The sequence below is a fragment of the Emydura macquarii genome, unplaced genomic scaffold (genome assembly GCF_026122565.2).
Source record: "Emydura macquarii macquarii isolate MOO-44397 ecotype Brisbane River unplaced genomic scaffold, CSIRO-AGI_Emac_v2 contig_2422, whole genome shotgun sequence".
NCBI lineage: Eukaryota > Metazoa > Chordata > Testudines > Chelidae > Emydura > Emydura macquarii.
Window position 1 is genome coordinate 24,991,296 of NW_027132559.1, and position 24,646 is coordinate 25,015,941.

At 37.4% G+C, this 24,646-nt stretch overlaps 1 protein-coding gene across 1 annotated transcript in view; it reads left to right on the forward strand.

Moving 5' to 3' along the window:
* DGKB (diacylglycerol kinase beta) overlaps positions 1-24,646 on the forward strand; it is a 471,047-nt gene that overhangs the window by 393,746 nt on the left and 52,655 nt on the right. Inside the window, exon 24 of the mRNA XM_067562119.1 lies at positions 1,126-1,321. Coding sequence (XP_067418220.1) covers positions 1,126-1,321 — 196 coding nt within the window. The remainder of the gene's footprint in view (positions 1-1,125; positions 1,322-24,646) is intronic.

A 24,646-nucleotide genomic window follows, 5' to 3' on the forward strand; every position in this document is an offset into this window, starting at 1 on the left:
AGGAGTCTGTCTTGAAAAACCACTACTTCATTGAATGTGTATTGGAAGTATACAGCTGCGAAGCCAAGGACTGAACAAGCACAGAAACTAAATTATTTTCACACCCCTAAATCTTCCTCAAGTTTAGGAGATGTAAACAGGACAGTGTATAGTTGACCTGCACAGCAGACTCCTGTGCTTAATAGGTTTCCTGTTCTCTGGATCAACAGGAGTTTGCTGTCTAAGACTTTCCATCTGGAATCTGTCATGAGCAGTGACTTTCCTAAAGAGATATCAAAGAAACCCAAAGTGGAACGCCTTATATCATTTTCAAGAAAAGATATTATATTATCAAGAAACTGATTTTAAAGCAGAATAGAAATTTCCTTATGGCTCTACTGGTAGCACTTTGTTTCTGGACAAGAAGTTCATGTGGTTAACTCCAACATGGCCTCATACCCAATGATGTAACTGTCATGTCATACTAACAGGGTGTATGCTATTAGTCCATCAGATGTGGTGATAAATTAGGATTCTCCAACCAATTTCATGTAGCTGAAAATAAAAGTCCTGTATAGGCTTAATTTAAAAAGGAAATTTATGTTCAGAAAAAGCTTTTGATTAACAGCAATGGAGATTGATGATCCAGTATTTCACCAGAGGAAAAGTATGTGTCCTTCCAGTAATGTGCCTTAAACCTGGAGGGACCATGTACAGGAGTGGGAAGGTAGTGCCCATTCAGTTCCCAATTATTCCGAAGGTAGTTTTTGCCATATGGATATTTTATCTTCAAACCACTAAGAGCAGTAGTGAGATCATGAACACATTTCATACAGGTCAAAGCATGACCGTCAGATAGCAACCTTTCACTACCAAATAGTTCCATATTTAAGCAAGCATCCTGAGGATGAATAGTAATCATATCCACATTCTGCCTCCTGAGGCAGGACCTAGTACCCTTCTTCCCAGCTCATAGTTCCTTTCCAGAGATAATGTATGTTTTAGTATTAAACCAGGAGTATGTATTTGACAGTAGTAGGAATGATGAAGGAAGAAAACATCTGGTAGGTAGAACATTCTGATTTTCTCTTTCTGTCTTACTGCTTTCTCTCTTTATTTCTTTTTTTTTTTTCCTTTGCTAATCAGTGTGATGGAATTCAGATAGACTTAATCAATATTTCTCTGGAAGGAATTGCCATTCTGAACATTCCAAGCATGCACGGTGGATCAAATCTTTGGGGAGAGACCAAGAAAAGACGTAGCCATCGTCGCACTGAAAAGAAGAGGTTGGATAAAAGAACCACTGTCACAGACACCAAGGAATTGATGGTTGCATGTCAAGGTAAATCTTCAATTTAAAATGAATAGCTGGTTCTAAATAGTCAAATAACTTATTAAACTACAAAGTTATATGCCTCTTTATCGAAACTAAGAGTAGCAAGTCCTTGGCTTAAAAAAACCAAAACACACACACAAAAAATACTGCAGCAGGGCACTGGCATAAACACATGTACATTGATAATTGCAGCCTGTGTGTTAGCAAAGCTATCTTCCCTAGATAGGATGTCATATGTGAAGCCGTCTAAACACAACATGGAGTACTGCTGTTCTATTTAATAGAAAAAATGCTTAGTGCTACTAAAGCCACATAAAACTACCCATGAACGGTACTATACATACACTTTAGTTTCAGGGACAGTCATGCCCCTTTTCTGATAGAATTTGTTCTCCATGGCCATAGAGCTTCTCTCAACATGGTAATAATGAACAGCTGCTACCACACTGTAACATACCATACCAGGATCCCATCTGCATTCCCTGATTATATACACTGCCGTTTGTATGCCAGCTTTCCCTTCAATTTAGTCCTTGCTCATTTTTGTAGAGAAGATCAGAAGTCAGTCTTAAGATTTTATTATTATTAGTTATTTCTGACAATCATTACAGTAAATAAAGTGTCCATTTTACTTGGTGGGAGCTGAACAGCATCCATAGGAATACATCATTAAATATCTCAAGTTGAGAAGTCTGCATCAATTTTTCTCCAATTTTCACATTTTGTGGACCACTTTCTAAGAGTGAATGTCTCATGAACCCACCTCCCTACCCAACACACTAACATTTTAGTCTCAAAATATTTGTCGTGAATCACTTTGAAGGGTTCAACAGACAACAGTATGCGACCATTGGCCTACAGTTGTTCTCTACACACTCCTTCTATTGCTCTGTTTGTATTTTTCACTTTCAAAGAAAAATATCTCTTGCCCCAATGGGTTCAAAAGGGGCATTTCTTGGTTAGAAAGGACAAGACTGGTTACCCAGATCTGGTACTCTGACATTAAGTTTTTATTAAAGTCATTATTTGTTCATGACTCTAGTATGGAATATATTGTGGCTTTAAACCACTACCTGAGTGGGATGAGAGGGTGATGTGCATTGGCAGCAATTTATTGAGGCATAGTGTTTGAGGTAGGCACAAGGACTCTGGGATTGCTAAGGGATTGGTCACAACAATGGCATTTGCTATGCCCGTTAGTGGGATGCACCATGTTCCTTTCTCCCCCATCCTCATTTTATCCCAGCTCTGATAGTTTATGTGGAGGTGGGACAGGTCCATGGCCCTACCACACCTTCCTTCCAACTACAGAGTTTCTACTCCTACTGTCAGTACTACAAGCCCTTGGTTCTTGAACACCAAGAGAAAAAAGATAAAAATTGTATGTGGTCCATGGGTAGTGAAGGCTCATTGAAGTTTCTCCCTTCCTTTTTGTATTTGGCAGTCTAACAAAAAAAGGGATAGAGTGTCTTTCACGTATAGGGCAGAGATTCAAATGTCTTTCAACTAGATTGAGATGAAAATTGTTATAACCTCTCTGCTGTTTGAAGGTCTGTATGAAACGGGATAGCAGTTTCAATCTAATGACTGGTGGATTGCTCTCCACATTACAAAAAATAATTATTCCACTTTTTTTACATCCTTGTTGACAGTCTCAACAGAGATGTCAAGGACTGAATGAAGGACAAGGTGGTCCCTTCATGTCAGTGTTCTGGAATATTACTGGGTAGTATGAAGAAGCTTGGAATGTCACTGGAAGTGGTTTTGTACCTGTTCTGTGGATAAACAATGGGACTCTGTTTTCAGCATCAATCCAATACCTTTCCCAAGCCTTATGTTAAACTTAAACATATAAGTCCAAAGTAAATAGTTAGTGGATAAACCCTAGTGTCTACCAGATGGAAAAAAACAAATTTGGTAGGAGAAGAAATGTATTTTCAAGTTTCAAAGGGCTTCTTATAAACAACAGATTTTTTTAAGTGTATGAAGAAGTAGTTTGACTATAGTTCTTTCACGTTTGGAATGCATAGAGAGCTTTGGTTAGGTCAGATGAAAAATTTAAATCTATCAGCTATGAAAACAGCTGACTTTCTGTCTGTTCTCAGACAATATGATTCCTCTGCTAGCTCCAGAATAGTATGTCCTTGAGTCACATCTTGTCTTAGATTAGTGTCTTTTTTACCCCTTAAATACATTTTAGTTACTTAAAGACTTGTGTATTTTTAGTTTGGAGCAAACATTTCACAAAATGTTAAAGCCTTCTGTTGAAGTTTGTCTGGGTGGGTTGAGACCAAGATAAATACACACCTGCATGTTAATCTCTGTTCATTTATTTACTTAGTCTGAATAAATATCCTTTCAGCTGGTTTTATATCCAAACACAGCATCTAATCACAAGACCTAACCTAAACAGTCACACTTTATAGGAGACTATTAATTAACATAAGGCTTTTATAAGGATACATATCTGATTTTCCTGAAAATCTAATTCTCCTAATTAGGACTTTTGAGTTGTACTGAAGCTCAGTTTTAGTATTGTCAAATAATAGCAATGCAACTATGTCACTAAAACTGTGACTCAATCTGTGTTTCATTAAAAATCCCTGCTTTTGTGATTTTATAACTTGACCATTAAAATATGCATTGGGCTGAAGCTTGGTGCACACAGTCTGAATCCTAGAATGATTTACATTGTCAGCACTCAAAGCTGGATTGTGACTGTGCAATCTGCCCTGAATAAGAGGCAGCATTCGCTGACACTGGAGCAGCCCAGTAGGGAGACTGTGGGACTAAACTGCATTAGGTTTACGCCTGGTGCAGAACATTTGGCCTGATGCGTGCAGCTATACCACTTATTGTATTGAAGGGGAAGGAGCCAAAGTTCTACCTAGTCCTGGCACCTCTTGCTCGTCAGGGGGGCAATGTATTTGTTCTGTGGAGCCTGCTTCCTTTCCTGAGTTGCTACTTGTGATGGAAGTAGCCAGCACAAGGGAGTGAGGGGTCATCTTACTGGCTGCCATACTAGCCAGGCCACAATTTGACCCTTAACTAAGAAGAAGCAGAATCATAGAAACAGAGGGCTTGACAGAACCTCGAGAGGTCATCTAGTCCAGCCTCTTGCACTGAAGCAGAACGAAGTATATTTTAACCATCCCTGACCGGTGCTAGTTTAACTTGTTTCTAAAAACCTCCAGTGATGGGGATTCCACAACCTCCCTAGAAAGCTTATTTCAGTGCTTAATTATCCTTAGAGTTAGAAAGTTTTTCCTAATATCTAACCTAAATCTTTCTTGCTGAAGATTAAGCTGATTACTTTTTGCCTTACCTTCAATGAACATGAAGAACAATTGAGCAACATCCTCCTTATAACAGCCTTTAACGTAACTGAAGTCTGGTCCCCTGAGTCTTCTTGTCTCAAGACTAAAGATACCCAGGTTTTTTAACCTTTCTTCAAAAGTCAGGTTTTCTAAACCTTTTATTATTTTTGTTGCCCTCCTCTGGACTTTGAGTTTATTCACAAAACAATCCCATTATTAAACTCTATGAAACATAAATTGAAATTTAACAACTTGAAATTTAACAAGTTCTTCATTTAGGTGCATGAATGCAACTCCCACTGTTTTCTGTGGGAGTTGTACATGGATGTCAAAGAGTGACATTCGGCACTAATATTTTCCTACTTGTAACTCCAAACTGGCTTTGATATATATAGTTTTTTAAAATTGTGCATAGATAATATGGTATATGTCAAGAAAAGTTTCTAGAGCAGAAATGCACATGCTTATTACTACATGATTGAGTTAAGAATTATTATAGTTTCTCTTGTGCAAAATCCATTTATTATAAAGACCTACATACAGATTTAGTTGGCAGTCTAGAACAGCTAGAAGATTTAGTAAACATTTTGCTTTTACAAAATTTTCATATGGAATATTTACTATATTGGATTGCCTGGCATTAACAGGTCTGTGACGTGTCTACCCACCCGTAAGTGATTATTCCAAAGACAGGATTTTAGCCGTAACTGTGAACCGTCTTTCTTTGTAGAGCTTAAATAAAATCCTTTAACATTATCTGGCCAAGATTTTTCTTTATAAATGTACATGAATATTAATAAAAGCCAAGAATCAATGTTTTAGAAAAGGTGAACCTATGGAATATAGACTAAAATATGAGTTTAGACATATAACTATAAACAACTGAGCTACTTGCTTTTTAGCAAATGACAGTCATTCAAATATAGATTATATTATGACACTATATTTTCTATGAAAGATACACCAATTCTGTTAGGTGATACAACAACAATGATTATATATTAAATTCTCTTCCTGCCAGAAATGTTAAATCAAGTTCTCAAACCTTTCATTTTTTTCTTTATCATTTGTGACAGAAAGAAATACATAATTATAGAAATTGCACTGCCAAAGCTTTCTGTTGGTGGGGGAAAATACTTACGTTTTGTTTGCTGAAGCTTATTTGGAGCCTAATTTGGTACTGGATTATGCTGAGCACTGAATCACACTCTTAGGGCCCAATCCTGAAAACATACACACAAAACTTTACTCACATGAGGAGTCCCAATGACTTCAATGGGAATATTCAAGTGAGCAAAGCTTACAAACATACGTCTTTACAGGATCATGGTCTTAAATTATAAACTTAATTCAGCATCTAGACATAAACCAAGATCATGACTTGTGATTCAACAGCTTTGGGTGAAACTCTGTGTTGATGTGCTTCTTCCATCATGAGTTTCTGAATGTAAAAGCAGAAGCCATAGAAATGGAGCAACATGTGCCAAGACAACATAATCACAATCACAAAAGTGGGATGATACTGAAGCCAGGGAAATGGCAAGGCCACAGGGGAACTCAAGAACAACTATGGTGGTCTACATCTTTAAGGGCCAGAGGGCCTGGGGCCAGCCAGCCTGTTTGATTATCAGACCCAGCTGGGAAGGGGTTATATGCTCCTCTATAAAGGACTGAGAGGAATCAATTGACAGAAGTTGCAGGAGGGAGGCTGGGTCCTGTAACTAGCTCTGGAGCAGGTAGCAGAGTGAAAGGTCTCTGGATCCTGGCAAACCTACTTTGGGTTGTGAGTTTTGTGTTTGAATTAATAAAATGGTGCCTTGGAGGAAGAGCCTCAAAGACTCTGGGTGTGGCAGTGAATTTTTAATGGGTTGGGGAGACAAGGGTAGTAGCCTGTGTTGGAGAACACAGGCAGGTGATCAGCCTTTTGAATTTAGGGGAAGATAAGGTAACAGCTAGCCAGAAGCCAGACCAGGTAAGGCAGCCCTGCTATAAGCCATAAAAAAGAGAAAAAAGCACACTTAATATGGATAAAATGTCAGTGGTGAGGGAACAAACTCATCCAACAGAGCTAGGGGATAAATGGTAGGAATTCTCAAAGGTAGGTTTAGAACGCTTAATGGTCCTACAAAATCCTTTAGTTAATCAACAAGCTTTGTTTTGGGGGTGGTTTTTAAAGTTATTGCATGGCTATTTTCAGTGCTGCCATTGCTCTCTGAATTTCTGGCTTTGACTCAGAGTGTTGACTTGGAGAAGCTGCAAAACCTAGTAAATAGAGTAAGGTAGAAACTACATTCTAGAATGAGATGCATTGTAAAAATCTTATTGAAAAAAGCCAGTTCAGACTATCAATGAAAGCTCAGGTTATCCACTGTGGGTTTTTATTGAAATCTGCAGACAATACAGTAGCAATGGCCATGAAAGAGGTAGTTTAACTTAGAAAACCTTGCATACATTTCTCAGTTTCCCTCCATTCTATGTTGTTTTTAGACAACTTTGGACAATAAATATAACCATTTATGATAACCTTTTGAAATCGCATAGGAAAATTAAAATAGCTATTATATAGATTAATAGATTCCAAAGTCAAAAGGGATCACTGTGCTAATCTAGTCTGAACTCCTGTGTAACACAGGCCATAGACCTTCCCCTAAATAATTCCTAGAGCAGATATTTTAGAAAAAACACCCAATCTTGAGTTAAAAATTGAGAGTGATGGAGAATCCACCATGACCCTAGCTTAGTTGTTCAATGGTAAATTACTCTCACTGCTAAAAAATGTATGCCTTATTTCTAGTCTTAATTTGTCTAGCTTCAACTTCCAGCCATTGGATTACGTTATACCTTTCTCTGATACATCAAAGATCCCATTATTAAATATTTGTTCCCCAAATAGGTACTTACACACTGTGATTGTCTCTTCATTAAACTAATTAGATTAGCTCCTGGAGTCTATCACTGTAAGGCAGGATTCTAATCCTTTAATCATTCTCATGGCTCTTTTCTGAACTCTATCCAGTTTATGAACATCCTTCTGAATTGTAGACACTAGAATTGGACACAGTATTCTAGCAGTGGTTATGCCAGTGCCAAATACAGCAGTAAAATAACCTCTCTGCTCCTGCTCCTCTCCAATTCCCCTGGTTATGCATCCAAGAATTGCTTTAGCCCTATTGGCTACAGCATTGCAATGGGAGCTCTCATTCAGCTAATTATCCACTACAACCCCCAAATCTTTTTCAGAGTTACTGCTTCCCAGGATAGAGTCCCCATTTGGCTTACATTCTTTTGTTTGTAGATTTAGCCATCTTATATTTAGTCATATTAAAACACATATTGTTTGCTTGCATCCATCTTACCAAGCAATCCAGATCTCTCTATATTTGTCCTTCTCATTATTTACCACTTCCCCAATTTTTGTATCATCTGCAAACTTTATCATTGATGATTTTATGTTTTCTTCCAAGAATTTAATAAAATGTTAGATGACATAGGTCCTAGAACCAATCCCTGCATGACCCAACTTGAAACACATGTCCAGAGATGTCTCCATTTACAATTTCATGTTGAGACCTATCAGTTAGCCAGCTTTTTATCCATTTAATGTGTACCATGTTAATTTTATATCTTTCTAGTTTAAGCAAAATATTATGCAGTACCAGGCTTCACATCAGTTATCAACCAAACTTGTAATCTCATCCAAAAAAAGATATCAGGTTAGTGTGACAGGATCTATTTTCCATAAACCCACATTGATTGACATTAATTATATTATCCTCCTTTTAATCTTTATTAACTTCGTCCCGTATCAGCCACTTCCTTATCTTGCCGGGGATTGAAATCAGATTGACAGTGTGATAATTACTCAGGTAATCCTGTTTACCCTTTTAAAATATTAGCACAATAATAGCTTTCTTCTAGTCTTCTGGAACTTCCTCAGTGTTCCAAAACTACTGAAAATCAGCATTAATCAGCTTTCTAGCCAGCTCTCTTAAAACTCTTGGATTTAAGTTATTTTAAAATGTGTAGTTATGGTAACTGCTGTTAACATCCTCCTGAGATTTATTGAACACTTTTACCTTTTCTGCATTATAATTCATAATTTTACCATTTAGTAATGGACCAATACCATTGATAGAATTCTTTTTGTTGCTAAGGTACTTTTTAAGAAATCCTTCTTATTGTCCTTAACTCTTCTGGTCATAGATTTCACTGTCCCCCTGGCTTCCCTTATCAATTTTCTACAATTTCCAGTTTCAGTTTATATTCATTACTATCAATTTTTGCTTTCTTCCATTTGTTACTTTTTTTTTTTCAAAACCACTCTTAATATTGTAAGTTCAGCTACACAAATGACATGAAGATAGCTTTAGCATGCAACAAGCATCTTCATAAAGTCATTTAATATATGACTTGACACTCCTATCTGGGTGCTTTAGAACATACACTTATTATATGGACTGATAGAAATGGACACACCTGCTGTTGTCTATTTCACCAATATTATTTGTCAATTTTCTGGGTTATTTGGGTTAATTTAAAGGAACTTGTTTTAAATTGGCTAAATATAACTCCAATGTCTATTTCAGAACTGTAGATGATACACTTAGCATCCAATTTCCAGTAAGCAGAAAAAATTCCAACCATTTAAATTCAGTGACTAATTCAATTAAATGTTGAAGCAAGAAAAGAATTATATATTATTCCTTAATGTAAAAAAAATTGAAAAAGGATTATGGCAGATGGAGTGTCTCAATTCATAGAAGAGCTGTGCATACTGATGTTGGATTAGCTTCATTGACTGAATGTAGAGTGGTCAAATCATAAGTTGTTTGGAAATTCTGTGCTGGGGACCCTGAGTATTTCAAGGGAAACTCTAGCATGTAAAGTATACAGTATTAATAGTGTTGTACACCTCCTGTGGAACTTATTTCTGTGCTGTTAGTTCTCACAGAGACACATTGATGCAATTAATACGTTATATCTTTGCATGAACCTCAAAAGCTTGAAAGACTTGGTTCAAACAAGCATTTGATTTAGATGCTTATCTGAATCTCTATGGTTTGAAAATATCACAAAATTGTCTCTCTCAGGAGATTTCCATTATTTCCTACTTTCATCTGGTCTGAAAATACCATAAGAACAGCGTGACTCATGTTGCGGGGGGATTTTTTGTTTTTTTTTTCACTGCAGCTTCTGGCCCTGAGTGAAACCAGGAATGTAAAAAAAAAATTTTTTTTTTTTTTTAACAAAAAATTAATTAATTAAAAAAACCCAGTAAAATAAATATGTTAACAACCCTCTCCTCCCCCAAATACACTCACAAATAGATAAGCGAGCTTTTCATACATCATAAAAGGTTTGAGTTCATTTTAGTTAGTCAGTTCTAATTTTATTTGAACCAGTTTCCATCTCTAAAGATGTGTACATTTCTACTTTAAATGTTCTAAAACAGGTGTTTAAGGGCTTCAGCCCACATACCACATTCAAAATGCATTTGTAACTTAAAACCTAGTGAATTGATAAATATTCAGACATGTTCAACTTGGGAGAGTTCTGATCCAAATTAGACCCAGAGTAAGTGATCGGAGGATTAGTCCTGGGTCAATAAACGTATAGCACTGAAAATGTGAGAAGAGTGCAGAGGGAAGACAAAACATAGAAAAAGCCTGGTAAGAAGAGGAGGGAGGAGAGTAGGAGAACAAAAAGCCCAGTAATGAAAACATCTGCATCATCATCTGATGGTGTAACTTTAAAGTTTGTTAATTCCTTGTCCAATATTGCATTAAGATTAGGCCTGGATTCCAGGTCAGACTTTACTGTATTTTCCTTGCTAGGTCTTGGGAGAATATACTGAGAGAGACTGGACAGAGTAACAAACCTCAGTTTTTAGTATAGTCTTCAAAATAAATTTTTTTATTTAGAATGCTGAGATTTTATTTAGTAGTTAGAACTTTCTCTTTAAGAGCTGCCCCTTCCATCCTCATCACAGTTTTGAGAGATTTTCATGCTTCATTAGAAAGCTTAATCATGGACGTATTTAAAGGTGACAAGTCAGAAAAGATCTTAGCTTTCAAATGAAATCGTTATTGTGACCTGTAAACCATTGCAGGATGATCTTTTTTGAGCAGTTTCTCAAGAGGAAGTCAGCTCAAGAGGACTTGATGGCCTAGTGGATCTTGTTTTTTAAATGCCTACACTCACCAGAATGACTACTTCAAATAACAACAGGGTGGACTCAGTCCTTTGTCCTACTGACATAGCTAAATTAAATGTGCTTCATCTGGTGAGTTCTTAAAACTGGAATCCTGTCTGATTTATGTGGATATTAAAGATAGGATGACCGGCTTCATAAGAGAAAGGGCTGTCTTGGTGTCTTTCTTGAAAATGTCTTTCCCCCATCCACCCCCCTTTCCTTTCCAGTGTTGTGCAATGGATCTGTGTGACAGTTTTCCTCCAGGATACCAACTTTTCACTGACCTGGCACTGCACTCATGCAGTCTGATTCTGCAGCCCTTACTCACATTGAGTAGTTCTCACTCAAGCAAGTAATCCCACAGATCTCAGGAACTAAGCCCAGAGTAACACATTTTGGAATCTTTTAGAATGAAAAATATTATCTATGATAATTGTAAAATGCTGATTATTATTATTGGGAAATAGTAGCCTCTTGAGAATTAGAGTGGCAGTCAGATTTGGATTTATATTTATAAACCATGTATATATGTTTCTGTGTAGTATATATTATAGTAAAAGAAATTTCTTTTATTTACATGGCAATTGAGATTACCATTGTATTATTCCATTGTATTATACCACAGAATGTTCATTTTATTTCAAGAGTTATTCATCGAAAGAGGATAATTATGGTGTATTTCACAGGCTACCAGAAGGAAAATGTATCTTTGATAAGTTTCATTTCCCTTAAGTTGCTCATTTTCTATTGGAAGACAGAGCTATTAAGTAACACATACGACAAAGATTGATTAAAATGGCATAAAGGACTATCTTATCTCTAAGTACAGGGATTTACATGCAGAGTTCCCATGGTTTCAAACAGAAATTCACTCCAGCTACTCTGTAAGGAAGCTGAAATAAAGGTGTTTGTGCAGGGAACTAGGCAGCCAACCCAACCCAAAAGTGGAAAATAGGCAGTTTTTTATGCCCTAAATCAGCTACTCCAGACTCTGGCCTACAATGGGGGATACAACTGTTGTATACATTCTATGCAGGGGCATGTGGCCACTTGCTTTCTCTAATTATGGACCAAGTAATTTCCTCCCCCATCCCCCCGCAGAGGGCTATATGCCAAGGAGGCTTCCATGACTCTTATGCATTATCACTCTAAATAAACTAGTATTTTCTAGACTGACAGTCAAATGAATACTTAAGAGTGGATATACAATATAATACATGTCCACAGTCTCTAAAGGATTTTAATATGTTGTACTCCTAATGCATAATCAGTGATGCATACAATTTCTACAATTAATCCTACATTGGCAGGGTGATGGATTAGATGACCTGACTGCCTTTTCCATTTCTAATTTCTGAGACACTAGCATTGCTTTTATTTATCCATGCAAAGACTTGAGCTCTGAATTGAGAACATACTTTGCAGAATGGGAAGTTCTCTAATATTTAGCTCTTCAGCATGTTTTAGTGGAACCCGGGGAAAGTTAATTTTTTCTGTTTCTTCCAAGCCACAGTCCTTTTTCTGACAACATTTCACTGGTGTATGTCGGCAGCCTGGGAAATATAGAACAGTATAGTGACAATCTAGAATTAAGTGTGCTAAAATAAGAGACAAATAATTATTACTTTAAAATTTACTGTGCAATGCACCAAATGTATATATTAGTATTGGAATGTGTGATGTAAACAGCATAGGATGTAACTCCTCTTGGTGTAATTCCATTGAAATTACTGGATTTATACCAAGGAAGAATAATACAGTGCTTTAACTAAGAGCAGAATTTTGCACATATGGGATTCCTAAATGTGGATCTGAGAAACTTTGTAAGCTCTAGCTGAGGAAATGCTAACATATAAAAAGTGTCTTTAATGGAGATATTTTTCATGTTAAACCCATGAATATTCAACTTTTCCTCCTACTCTGGCAGTAGTCCCATTAAAATCCTGCTTTTGAAATGGGACTACTCCTGGAATAGAGGACTAATAAGATTAATCAGAAAATCTCTGATGGAGGTTTCCTTTATGTTAAATATTAATAAAATGTAATTTTTTTTTCAAAATTGCTCCATTCCACTGGTTTTCTAGGGCTTAATTCTGATCTCACACTTTTGTGGAACAGGAGTAATTCTACTACTGCAGTAATATTAAACTAGTGTGAAAATAGAAAAAGGCCCCAAATCTGTGTTTTAGGTGTAAAATAATCATATTCTATCACAGTGCTTTGTTAAGGACTTTTCCCTTAATTAACAAAATGAAAACATCTGTTGCTTTCTCCGTTAAGCTCTTTTCGTTTCATACCATTTTTATAATATACTTCTCTTTGATTCGGAAGTTTTTCAGATATACATTATTTGTAAAAGTTACTTTTCTTCCAAATGCTTACAAAAAAATCAGCAATTAACTATCTATAACAGGTGTTTCCTTTCTTGGAGAAAGGAATGCATATGATTATTGTAATTTAGATTCCTTTGCGAATTAAGGAATTGTTCTGTTGTTCGAAAACACTGCAAGTGCACTGAAAATAATAAATATGCAGTTTTTAGGTAGAAAGGTTGGATTAATTTAAGATTGAGACTTTTTTTTAACCCTTTCAGAGTATTTTTGGCTGTGAGATCTATGAACATTGTGGGTAATTGTTACTACTGAAAATGCCTTAAAAAGGCATGACGTAAGTGAGATCAGGGGTATGTGGGTGTGGTTAAAATTCACAATGATGTTTTCTGCTGCCAAATATATGCTTTTCATTGTGATCTTTATATGACAAGGCAGCAACATCCATCTTCAGCATTCAATTTGTTTAACAGCAGACAAGTATTCCCTAGAAAAATCCAATAGTATATTACCCAGACCATTTGCCCATTTAACCCCATCCTGGATGACTGAATCATAGGGCTAAAGGTTCAGAAATACAAATAGGGTAGCCCAGCAGATCATTTTTTGGCTGTTATATCACATAATCATGTCCTCCAATCCACTCTAGTACAAATTTGCTGTTTTTCATTACTTGTTGATAGAAAATGTCAAGTTCTTTGAGTGTTTGTGAAAGGTGTCGTATTGACAGCAGTTTAATTCTGAGTAATAAAAGAGAGGACAATTTCAGTTTTTATACAGGATGATGACAATCATTAAAAAACTAGATACAATTGTCTGAAGATATGGATGATGTGAATACATTTTCTTAGAGCCTTGTAAGATTGCAAGGTAGGTGCTATTCTCTCACTAGTGCATTGCTTGCTTGCCACAACACTGTAGAGAATAATAGTGTGGAGAGAGAGAGCGCGAGAGCAAGCACATAAATATGTTAAGTCTCTCTTTTTTTGAGTAGTTGAGTTCTTTCTGATTGTCTTTTGTTTGGAAAGAATCAGGCTCATCAAATGTAGGTCCATTTAATCATACAAATATTTTACTAATATCTAGTTCTTTTATTCTGTGGCAAGTAGAGACTGTCATGATGAACTTGCTAGTTTTTGTACTTTTTCCCCTTCTTTTGCCCTGATAGGGACCACTGCACCACTTGTACTGTATCTGGGAGGGAGGTAAACAAATGTCACACTGCAGTCCCCCCAAAAAGGGAGCATTTAGATAATGTTGTCTCTATTCTCTCTTTGCGAAAACCAGCAATAAATCAGGAGTAACTCTGCTGAAGTTAATGCAATTATGCAAGTGATAACCCAGCATTGGTGAGACCAGAAGGAGCCCTGCCATGTCACCTCAGTGACCTGTTCCATTTTTACCTGCTGCCTTTAGATAGTGGTCTCCCTCCTGACACTGTAAAGTGTTGCCAGTAAACCACCAGGCTGTTTATTAGAGCACATTATAAAGTAGGTAGTATTGGAAAGTACAAGCTGCCTTGTTAATTAATGGCACTGTGAGGAGCTGCCAGCTGGGGTGAATATAAATTGTAAGAAAGTATAGGCAGACAGGTAATGGGCACTAGCAATGCTGCACAACGCTTTTCAAACCACTGCTGACTGTGTGCCAATAGATATGGCAATAACTGTCAACAAGATTTACAATATTTTCACATTTACACAGTGTGAGAGTGGAAAGGCTGAAAGAGTTCTATACTTTTATTTAAAGTTTAGTGCCAACTATTTCTGTACCAACTATTTCCAAGCAAAAGGGTCACAAACACATTGGGTGTCATTGATGTTTGTCAATGGAAGACATTTTTATCATCAGAAGTCCTTGAAATTGGGCTTTGGAAAATATGCAGTAATGCAGAGATGTACGCTTGCTTGTAAAGTTCAGGGAGGTACAAATCTTATAATCTATGATGTATTCCATGATTTGTGATTGCTCTGCACTGTGCTTGGCTATCTGTGGTCCTATCAGGCTGTCCCAGCAGCCAGGGATTGCTGGAGTGAGGAAGTCCTCCAGCCACGTCCCTGTCCCTGAAATTAGAAGGGGCTGGCTTAAAACTGCTATGTCAGCTTTGTGCCACCTAGGGCTTCACATTGGAGGAATACTCCGGAGGCTGGTTAAGCTACTTTATAGCCCCGTCGTGACTCTGGTGCAGTTCAAATGGGCTGTAGCAGAGCCGAGGAACTGGCTCATCATCTCACACAATGGTTCTGCTCCCTATATATATTCAGTCACATTTTATTTTGCTGACAATAAATTTTTACTGCTTTTTAGTAGATGTTAGCATTAGATACAGAGCTGGCACTCCTATCAGAGAGTAAGCAGGATTTTTTTTCTAACTCACACATCTTCAGTAGAATTGTCCATAAACTTCTGAGTGTAGAATCCTGGTTTCGTTTGCATAATCCAGAAAGGGAAAACATTTTGACTTTCAGATCTCAGATTACTTATTTATTTTGGCTTATTAGGTTTCTTTTTACTTGTAAACTGAGCACATTTGGAATGGACATCATTGAAAGATGATAGATACGAAATGCACTATAGTATTTTTCAGCCAAGAACTGCACTCTAAGTGTAATATTAGGAAAGTCTCTATTTTTTCTCACTAGAGCAGCCATCAAATCTAGAAGTGTTTTCTTTGCTGAGTTAGAATCATGAAAATATCATACCTTTAGTTTATTTTAAAAGATCTACTGGTGATCACATTGAAATCCATATTTTATAATATGGCTGGTGTGATTTTATCTGCTCTGAGTGAGATTCTTTGTCCTATAAAGCTGAATGATAGACTGTGGTTGTCTGGCTTCGTGTTTGACTCTTCTTACTCCCAGTCTGATTTAACTCCAACTTCTCAGAAAAGTTCTTGCTTGCTGGCTGACTTTTAGTAGTTTCAGCTGCTCATAACCAATAAGAAAACTTTTCTAAAAAGTGGAAGTGAGGCCAGACTTGGAATAAATCATTTGTCAGTCTATTGGTCATTTTTTTGTGTGGCACTAGATGATACAAAAAAGGAAGGGGGAGGTGATTAGTAAATAAAAACAAGTCTTTCAAAGCCAAAGTGATATTCTACCTGATTAAACCATTCCTCATAATACTTTATATGAACTGTAAGCCGTATAAAGTGTGATAATGTTTGACAAATCAACATCTAGTGATTATTATTATTTATTGTGGTAACACTAGAGGTACAAATCATGGATCAGGACCCATTGTGCTAGGTACCGTATAAATACATAACAAATATAGTTCCTGGCTGAAGAGCCTAAAATCTAAGGTTAAGTGCCAAATCCTAGGTTGGTGCTAGGTTCAACAGCATTCTCCCTTCTCTGTATTTTCTTTGCCTTATTTCCATACTCATTGCACTCTCTTCTCCATACTCCCCCTTCTCTCTTTGGCAAGTATTTAAGCATGTGATTAAATCTAATTGGCATCAATAGAACTTAATTGTGTGCTTAAAACTAAGCACATCCTGAATTGCTTTCCTAAATCAGGACCTTTATGTAGTATGTCCTATTCAGCTATCTGTACTCTACCACATGTCTACTTTTTCATTCTTGTTTTTCCTCTTTCCTTGACTTCCCACTTCCCCAATCCATTCACTGGTTTTTTAATTCCAAAAACCAGTCCACAGATCAGTGAAAAAGTAACAGTAACAAGCTTTTTGCCTCACAGCCTGTTTAGAATTTATAAGACCAACTACAGGCAGGGAAGAAGGTTCTCGTATGCAACAATTTCCTACAAGTGTGAAAAAATTCCTGTAAAAACAGTTAATGTTTCAAGTTCTTAAAATCCCAATGAGTCTTTTACTTAATTAAAAAATGTCTTTGCCCATTTGAAGATGTTTGAAAATATTACAGGTGAAATAGATGATTAAGAGGAGTCCGTGGAGCATAAAGAGCCTTACTCCAATAAAAAACAGTCAGCAGTTTTTGTTGTGTAATCAGAAATCCTTGTAAAACGATTGACACTTTGATCAAGTTATGTAAACTATTTATTTTAAGAAATCCCAGTTCCACAGCTCTCCTTTCTGAAATGAGAAACATGGGCTCAGTGATAAATATCACTGTTAAAACATACATTAAATTACGTGTCTATATTTATAAAATTATGTCCGTTGTCAGTCAAACCAGCATCTGGGTGCACATACATGCTAATTAAGATAATGCATTATGTAATGCTGATTTATCCATCAAAAACGGTTTTTTTACCACAATCCATGTTGAGGCAAAAGCCTGAAAAGCCATCTTTACTCCCATGTGATAAAATTAACCTCTGTGCTGAAGGCCCATGCCCCAAGTCCCGTGTAAATTCTCATAATAAGTCTTAATTGGCATTCAGTGGAGCTTAGGCCTTGTGTGGACTCCCTACATGGGTAAATATAAGCCACTGCTCAGTGGATTATGCCACACATTTTCTACCCCATGTTTGGAACTCAGGACCAGGCTCACCATATCTTAAAGTAGTAAAGAGAGCATTTCTAGATTACAAAAAACCCACTGGAAAAGTATGACATGATGATGTGTTAAAAGTTAGTTAATCTGATCTGGGTTTTTTTTTGTTTTTTTTTTGCCCCTGGAAGCCAAGGTGACATTTGCCATTGCCTTAATTGTTATCCGGATTGACTTCCTACCGATAGGTCACCCTCAAACCATCGGAGATCAGTGTCCCATTTGGGTAGGTTCTGTATAAACACAATGATAAGAAGAGTCTCTGTGCTGAAGTTCTTGGGTCATATGCACCTGACTGGGATGGCTCAGATTTGGCCTTAACTTTTTGAAATTATCTACTCCTTTCATGAGTGCACGCCAGTGAAACACTTTCTGCTCCATTAGACTCTCTTAGTCTCTTAAAAGTGTCTATTTGAAGTGTCTTTTGCGCTGTTCATTTTTTCTCTGAAATGTGTTTTGTGGTTTCTATTCACTTCTTCATAGACATATGTCACAAAGAATGATGCCACAACTGTACACTTGTTGGTGTTGGTAGTCTTACCAGGGAGGAGACGGATTGGATGAGCTGGAGACTGAACTACCCTGAAACAAGTCCCTCCAGGTCAGGGTTTAGGTGCAATAGTGGAGCAATGTGAGGAAGCTTGCACTACCTTTGTCTACACAGGGTGACATATTCCAGACCTTGATTCAACACCTCTTTAAGCTAGTGTGACTCAACTGAAATCAAGTTTACCAGTGTAAAACTGGTGTAACAGAAAGGTGAATCAGGCCTTTTCTGTATGGCTTAAATTCACATGAAAAGCCCTACTTTTTTTTTTTTGTTAAGTTTTGCTCAAACAGAACCACCAAAACTAAATGGAAATGTTAGGTAATTTAGCAAAAAAACTTGTTATTTAACTGCATATCTTTGTTTAAACAATATTTCAGAGAAGATTTCCCTGGACTGGCTACGCTGCTTGAGTTTTGTATTTGTTTGTTAGTCTTTGAAGGCTATATGTCTGCCCTATATAAGGCCTAACAAGGGGATTGTGTAGAATCGTTTTAAATTCCTCTAAGACCTATCTTAGAATAGCATGTCTTGTCAAAATCTGACAGTCCCATAATTCTCAGACGTTCTTTTAGAGTAATGTTTTAGGATCTGGCTTGGGTTCATAGATAGGCAGTTAAAAGACTTTAATTTAGCAATCCAGCATATGGGAAAAGCAGAGCTCATCTGTGGAAGTAAAAGGATTGTGGTAAAACAAAAGCTAATAGGAGAGAAGATGATTTTTAAGCTTTAAAAGTGAAGGAACTACTTGCAGGCACTTGAAAGAGAGGGTGACATTGTGACCACTGAATTCAGAAAATCACTCAATTCCTTTCATGGCACATGCATTAAATATCTCTTGGTCTGAGCCACATATTTGATTTTTGTAGGGATTTGGGGGTCTTCTTAACATATGTTCCATCATTATAGGACCCTGACAGATCTATGAAGATTATGACAAGTTTGGACAATGTGAGCTGCTGGATAATTGACAAAAGTGTTGCTAGCTAATTGGAAAAGAAAAAAATCCATGTAACTAACGTGCACTACTTGTACAGCATGCTGAATAACATTGTTCTATATCTAGCCACCAAAAAGATAGAAAGTACATAAAGTATCAGAGCTGGGTTATGTTGGAGGGATAGGAAGTCAGCTGAGTATGTGCTTCTTCCCTCATTAGGAAATGCTTCACACCATTTGTTAAGACCCCAGGAAGGCATTAAGTACAGTCTGGACTTTGTCATGATAGATTTGCATGATTGTGATGATGCAAGATTTTAAGCTGTATTGTGTGTGCGTACAATTGCTCTCTCTTTTTTTTTCTTTTTAAACTAGGCCTTGAATCTTGTAGAGGTTCTCTTACTCTGAAATGTGAATTAAACCAATAAATAAACTTTCTTAGATGTTATGAAACAATAATGCTTTTGTAGGGCAGCATCCCAAGAAATATTTCATACGTACTTGAGAATCCAAAGACAGTGACCAATGGACCTACAGGGCAATCCTTAACTTTGTGATAACTTGTGTATAAATATAGGTTCCCAATTGTCACCAAGTAGTGCATTCTCCCAAGTCACATATGTCCTGGATACCAGTCCAGTTGGATTCTGAGATCAACCACCTAGTCATTTCAGTGGTCGCTTTTGCCCCCTCTTGGTCTCTTGACCTCATATAACAGCTGTTAACTCAGTGGCCATCCTACAATTGGGAATACCACTGGGAAACAAAGTTTGTTTTTTAAAATTTGCCATACATTTCAGCTTTGAGTGAGCAATAGCAACACAAAATTAAGTTTAAGGTGGAATTAAAAAAAATAAGTAGGGCAATAAAAATCAAATATTTATTCTCTACTAAAGCTTAGTTAGCCCTGCTTTACCAACCTAGAATAAAGTACTTGCGAGGCAGCATGTTTTTCAGCTGGCTGAGAAGTGGCACACACAGGGGAGTGCACAGTGAGTGGTTTCACTTTAGAGTTCCTTTACTTGGACAGATTTTTAGAGGGCCCACACACAGTTGCTGCACATGTGGGAGAACCAAGCTGACAGATGTCCACATCCACTGGCTCTAATAATAATTCTCCAACATAACAGACTCCATGGGTCAGCAAGCAGGAAACAATCTCATAAATAATAACTATGACCTTTCCCCTCCGAGAACCAAGTGCATCCCTATAACATTGGGAATAACTCCTGGGATCAGAGTTAGGTCTCTGATGTCTTGGAGTTGGGGGTGACTTTTAATAACATTTCTTCAATAGGAGACTATGATTTGAGACCTTTTGTGCTGTGTTATGTTACTCTACAACTGAATTATAAAGAAACTTCACACCCTCCTATAGGCACGAACAAATGCAATGACCATTATCTGGCACCAAATGACAGGGTGGAATAGACAGCAAGGGGTTAAGTAAGGGCTGCCTGCCTATCACATGTTTCAGCAGGATTTTAAAGAAAGTGGAGCAAGAGTCAACAGAAAGGCCTCTGGACCTCTGCAGTCTGTTTTGGTCAAGGAAAATAGCTTTGTTTTGTGTTACTTTGAATAGTAAACTGTACCCTGAGACAAGGGCCTGAAAGAGTGGGGCATGACACTGGGAGAAGTGCTACCTTATGATTTTTGGAAGTTTGGGGTTGTTAATACTGTCAGTGTTGCTGCTCAATAAACCTATGAGTAGCAACAAAGACAAGCGAGCATCTTTCTGCAGATTTTGGAAGAGAGCAATGCATTGGCTGGTACATTCCATTCATATTCTGGGTGGCTTTCTTCATGGCCATGAGGGCTAGAACTTATTTTAAGGAAAGATCAGATTCTCCAGAAATTGCCAGTTTTCACCTAAGAAATTCCTACTGCCATGCTGAGATTTTTAAAGCCTGGCCTCTGACAGAATCAACCAGGAAAAAACACTTGCACAGAAACAGCCATCTTCTAATTACAATTCATGCTCACATTCATACAGATATCACAAGTATCAGGAACAGTTAACTGCAAAATCACAGGCCTCTAATCAAAAAGGAATAATTCTAGTAGCTCACACAGTGGAGGGAACAGGAAACTGTGTATATATAAGCAAGCTTATTACAGCACAATTGGTCAGATCCTCAGCTGATATAAATGGTCATAGCTCCGTTGACGTCAATAGGTTTATGGTCACTTACGCCAGCTGAGGATTTCCCAGCCTGTGTTTAAGATACCGATGCCACTAAGGCTACTTAATTCAAGTACTTGATTCAGCTGCCTAAGCCACACCCTAATTATCTATAATGGAGATTCAGATCCTCTGCATTGCAATGGTGATTTCAACCCTCAGCTCTAGCACTGAAACTCATTTAAGTGCAGCCTTAGTTAGAGAGATATACACAGGCCTGTCCATCAGCAACTTACTTCTTCCGCCCCTCAGCACCTCTGCAACGTTTAAGTGCCAATGACCTGGAAAAAGACTTGAGGTCATTCTTGAACCAGGCACGATGCTCCTATCGATCGCACGCACAGCATTGCCCCAAAGCTACAGCGATGGCAGCTTCATTTTTAGTTTTTGGGGTTTTTTTTAAATAATGGAACCATTATACTTTCTGAAATGAAAGCCCCTTTTTTATTGGAGTCTTTTCTCTGTTTCTCAGCCATGGGGTTTTGGGTGAGGAAAGCTGGCTGAAATGTGGGCGAAAATCTTAAATAATTTAAGATTCTAAAATGCATTCTAAAATCTCCTGCTCTTTACTGAATTTGTTTTGGCATACAAAGACCCTAATGCACCTGTGGAGAGAATGTTCTCAGTAATGGATGACATCTGGTTTGAAGACAAAAATGGAATGTCAGTAGATACAGTTAAGGGTCTGACAGTGGTTGAGCCAATCTAACTGGCAACTGCTGTGAGGTCTCCGAACAACTGTTTGGAAGTGCACAGCTTTTCCAGAAAACTCCATTTATCTGCAAACTGCTTACAAACAATGCAATTTACAGATTTATTGCTAATGTAGATTTATCGTAAACATTTGAAATGCTCAGGTTTTATATACAATTTGTCTTGTAACTTTTAATTTTGCAAAGACATATAGGATAATGTTACATAACTCATACAGCACAAACTTCTGCTTTCTTTGCTCCATATTCAGACAAAACTCAATCTAAACTTGCTTCAGGCTTTCCTAATAAGTTTAAAAAATTGATTTTTATGAGAGTGTAGCCAGTTTCTGCAAGGATTTACCCACATGCTTACCTTTATTTAGTCCCATTGAATTCAGTGGGACTAATCACAGTGTGTAAATTTAAACCCATGTGTGAAGTCTATGCAGGATTATGGCCTTAGTGAGGATTGCTGGAGTTGGCCTGTATATTAACGGTTTGGTCCAAAATTAAGATACTGGCAGCCATTTAAAATTCTTAAACTCAAATGAAAATGACTGAATTAATCTACGAATTGCTCAGGAGTCGCTTTCTCTTTATATTGGTACAGACTTCTGCATTTGAAAGATGCTCTGTTAGCATGTTGTGTATGTATGTGTTTGTGTAATGTGGGTGTCTATATGTGTTAAAGAACCCCCGATATCAAAATAGATTGTAAAAGATTTATAGAAAACAAAGGGAAATGTGACTATTTCAATTGAACAGGATGATGCCTTTACCAGAGTGGTCTGTTTTATAGTTGTGCACTTCAGGAATTATGCAGGTGCCCCAAAAGCAAAGGTTGCCATGTCTTTCATAATGGACATATGTACAAATGAAAAATAAGCAAACAAAAATACTTAAGCAGTTTGGTTATATTGTGACCAACCATCCTTATTTTTAAATGGATCAAATCCTAATAGTCTCTGCCCCAAAGAATTTACAATCTAGGTGTGTGCCTACACTAGGAAGAGAGATCACCATTAGATCAAGATTAGCTATCACATTTTAGAGTCCTCCCTAAGATTAATTTAGACTAGGTAAACTGAGGTAGAAGGTAACCTGCCTCAGTACAGAAAAGGTCAAGATGAAGGTAGGGTGACACTCAGCCACTTTGTTTTTCTAGACAAAACTTTAGTAGACATGACAAACAAAGAGTGGGAAGGGAAACAGAGGAGAGAGAGATGTAAAGACTTGTCCAAGCTCAGACAGTAGCTCAGAGGCAGAGTCTGGAATAAAACGCAGGCTCATGAATCACAGTCCAGTGCTATATCCTCTTTTAACGGGACTTTTGGCAGAACATGTGGAAATGAAACCATCACAACCCATTTCACATAACTTTTAGGCAGAATAATTAATCATTCTCCATGTGACCTCTAGATCCAAATTTAAAATCCAGTACAAAAGCTACTTAAATTCCACATTCAAACCAATACTGATCTTGCCTTGTGAATCTAATAGACTTCAGTGACAATTAAAAAACAGAATAACCACTAGTAGACTCCCCTCCACACACACGTTTTTACTATTACTATTTAAATGAAAGCACCACAGCGAGTCAGGACAGTTTTAAGCACCACTCTATCCCCTGCAGCCAGTAGGAGACCTATAATGCTCCCAGAACATGAGGCGGCATTCAGACAAAATTTAGGAAACCTCAAGTGTTGAAACAGAGGTGGAGTTAAAATAGCAGGGGAATTTGAGGTTAGCTCTTGACAGAGGAGCTGTCTTTAGAAATATTTACTAAGACATAGGCAACAACAAAGGGTGCTCTAATAATCACACCCCAGTTGTGACATGGCCGTCGGATAAAAGGTACACTTGGTAAGCCTCGAAGATGTTCCTGTTGTAATCCCCCTTCCCCAGATATGTTTCGCTAATGTATCAGTATTTCATTTCCTTTTGTTTGACTGTTCACCTGACAAGAATGCCAATAAATCCTCCAAGTGTGCAAAACCATGTTTCAGGCATTCCTGTTTGTGAGAAATGATGCAACTCAGATGAGAGATTTGGTTTTATCAATATACGGTGGATCAATGTACAGTGGGATCAATATACTATATCAGTATACAGAACAACCTCACTAATTCTCAGTAATGACTGGGAAACCCATTGCAATTTATTGAGGCCCATATTGTCCCCTACACCAGTCTCTCCTGCATAGGGGAATAGACTTTTTTTCCCCCTCCTATTCCTATAAGCCACAGATCCCCTGAGACTACAACACTTCAGAGGCACTATTTTTGTGTGTGAATTATGGAATATGTGTTTTAGAGCAGTGTGAATTAGTAAACTTGTAGGAGAGAAAAGTATCAAATATAACCCCCCAAAAAAATTCAGACAAAATTATTTGATGAGATAGTACCTGTCAGAGTTGGTCCTAGTGACAGGCACAAACCGTGCATCACCTGCAGGGGAAGTGTGCATCTCACCTGCCTTCCTATACTCATGTTGGACATAACTCTGGAGCACAGATAGGCATGCATAGAATTAGGTACAGATAGTCTACTTGAAACGTGGATATATGATATGCATATATAGAGCATTTCTTCATCACAGTCCAAAATTGGGTGGAACAGGTAGAGCTACAAATATAGTGTAATTTTAT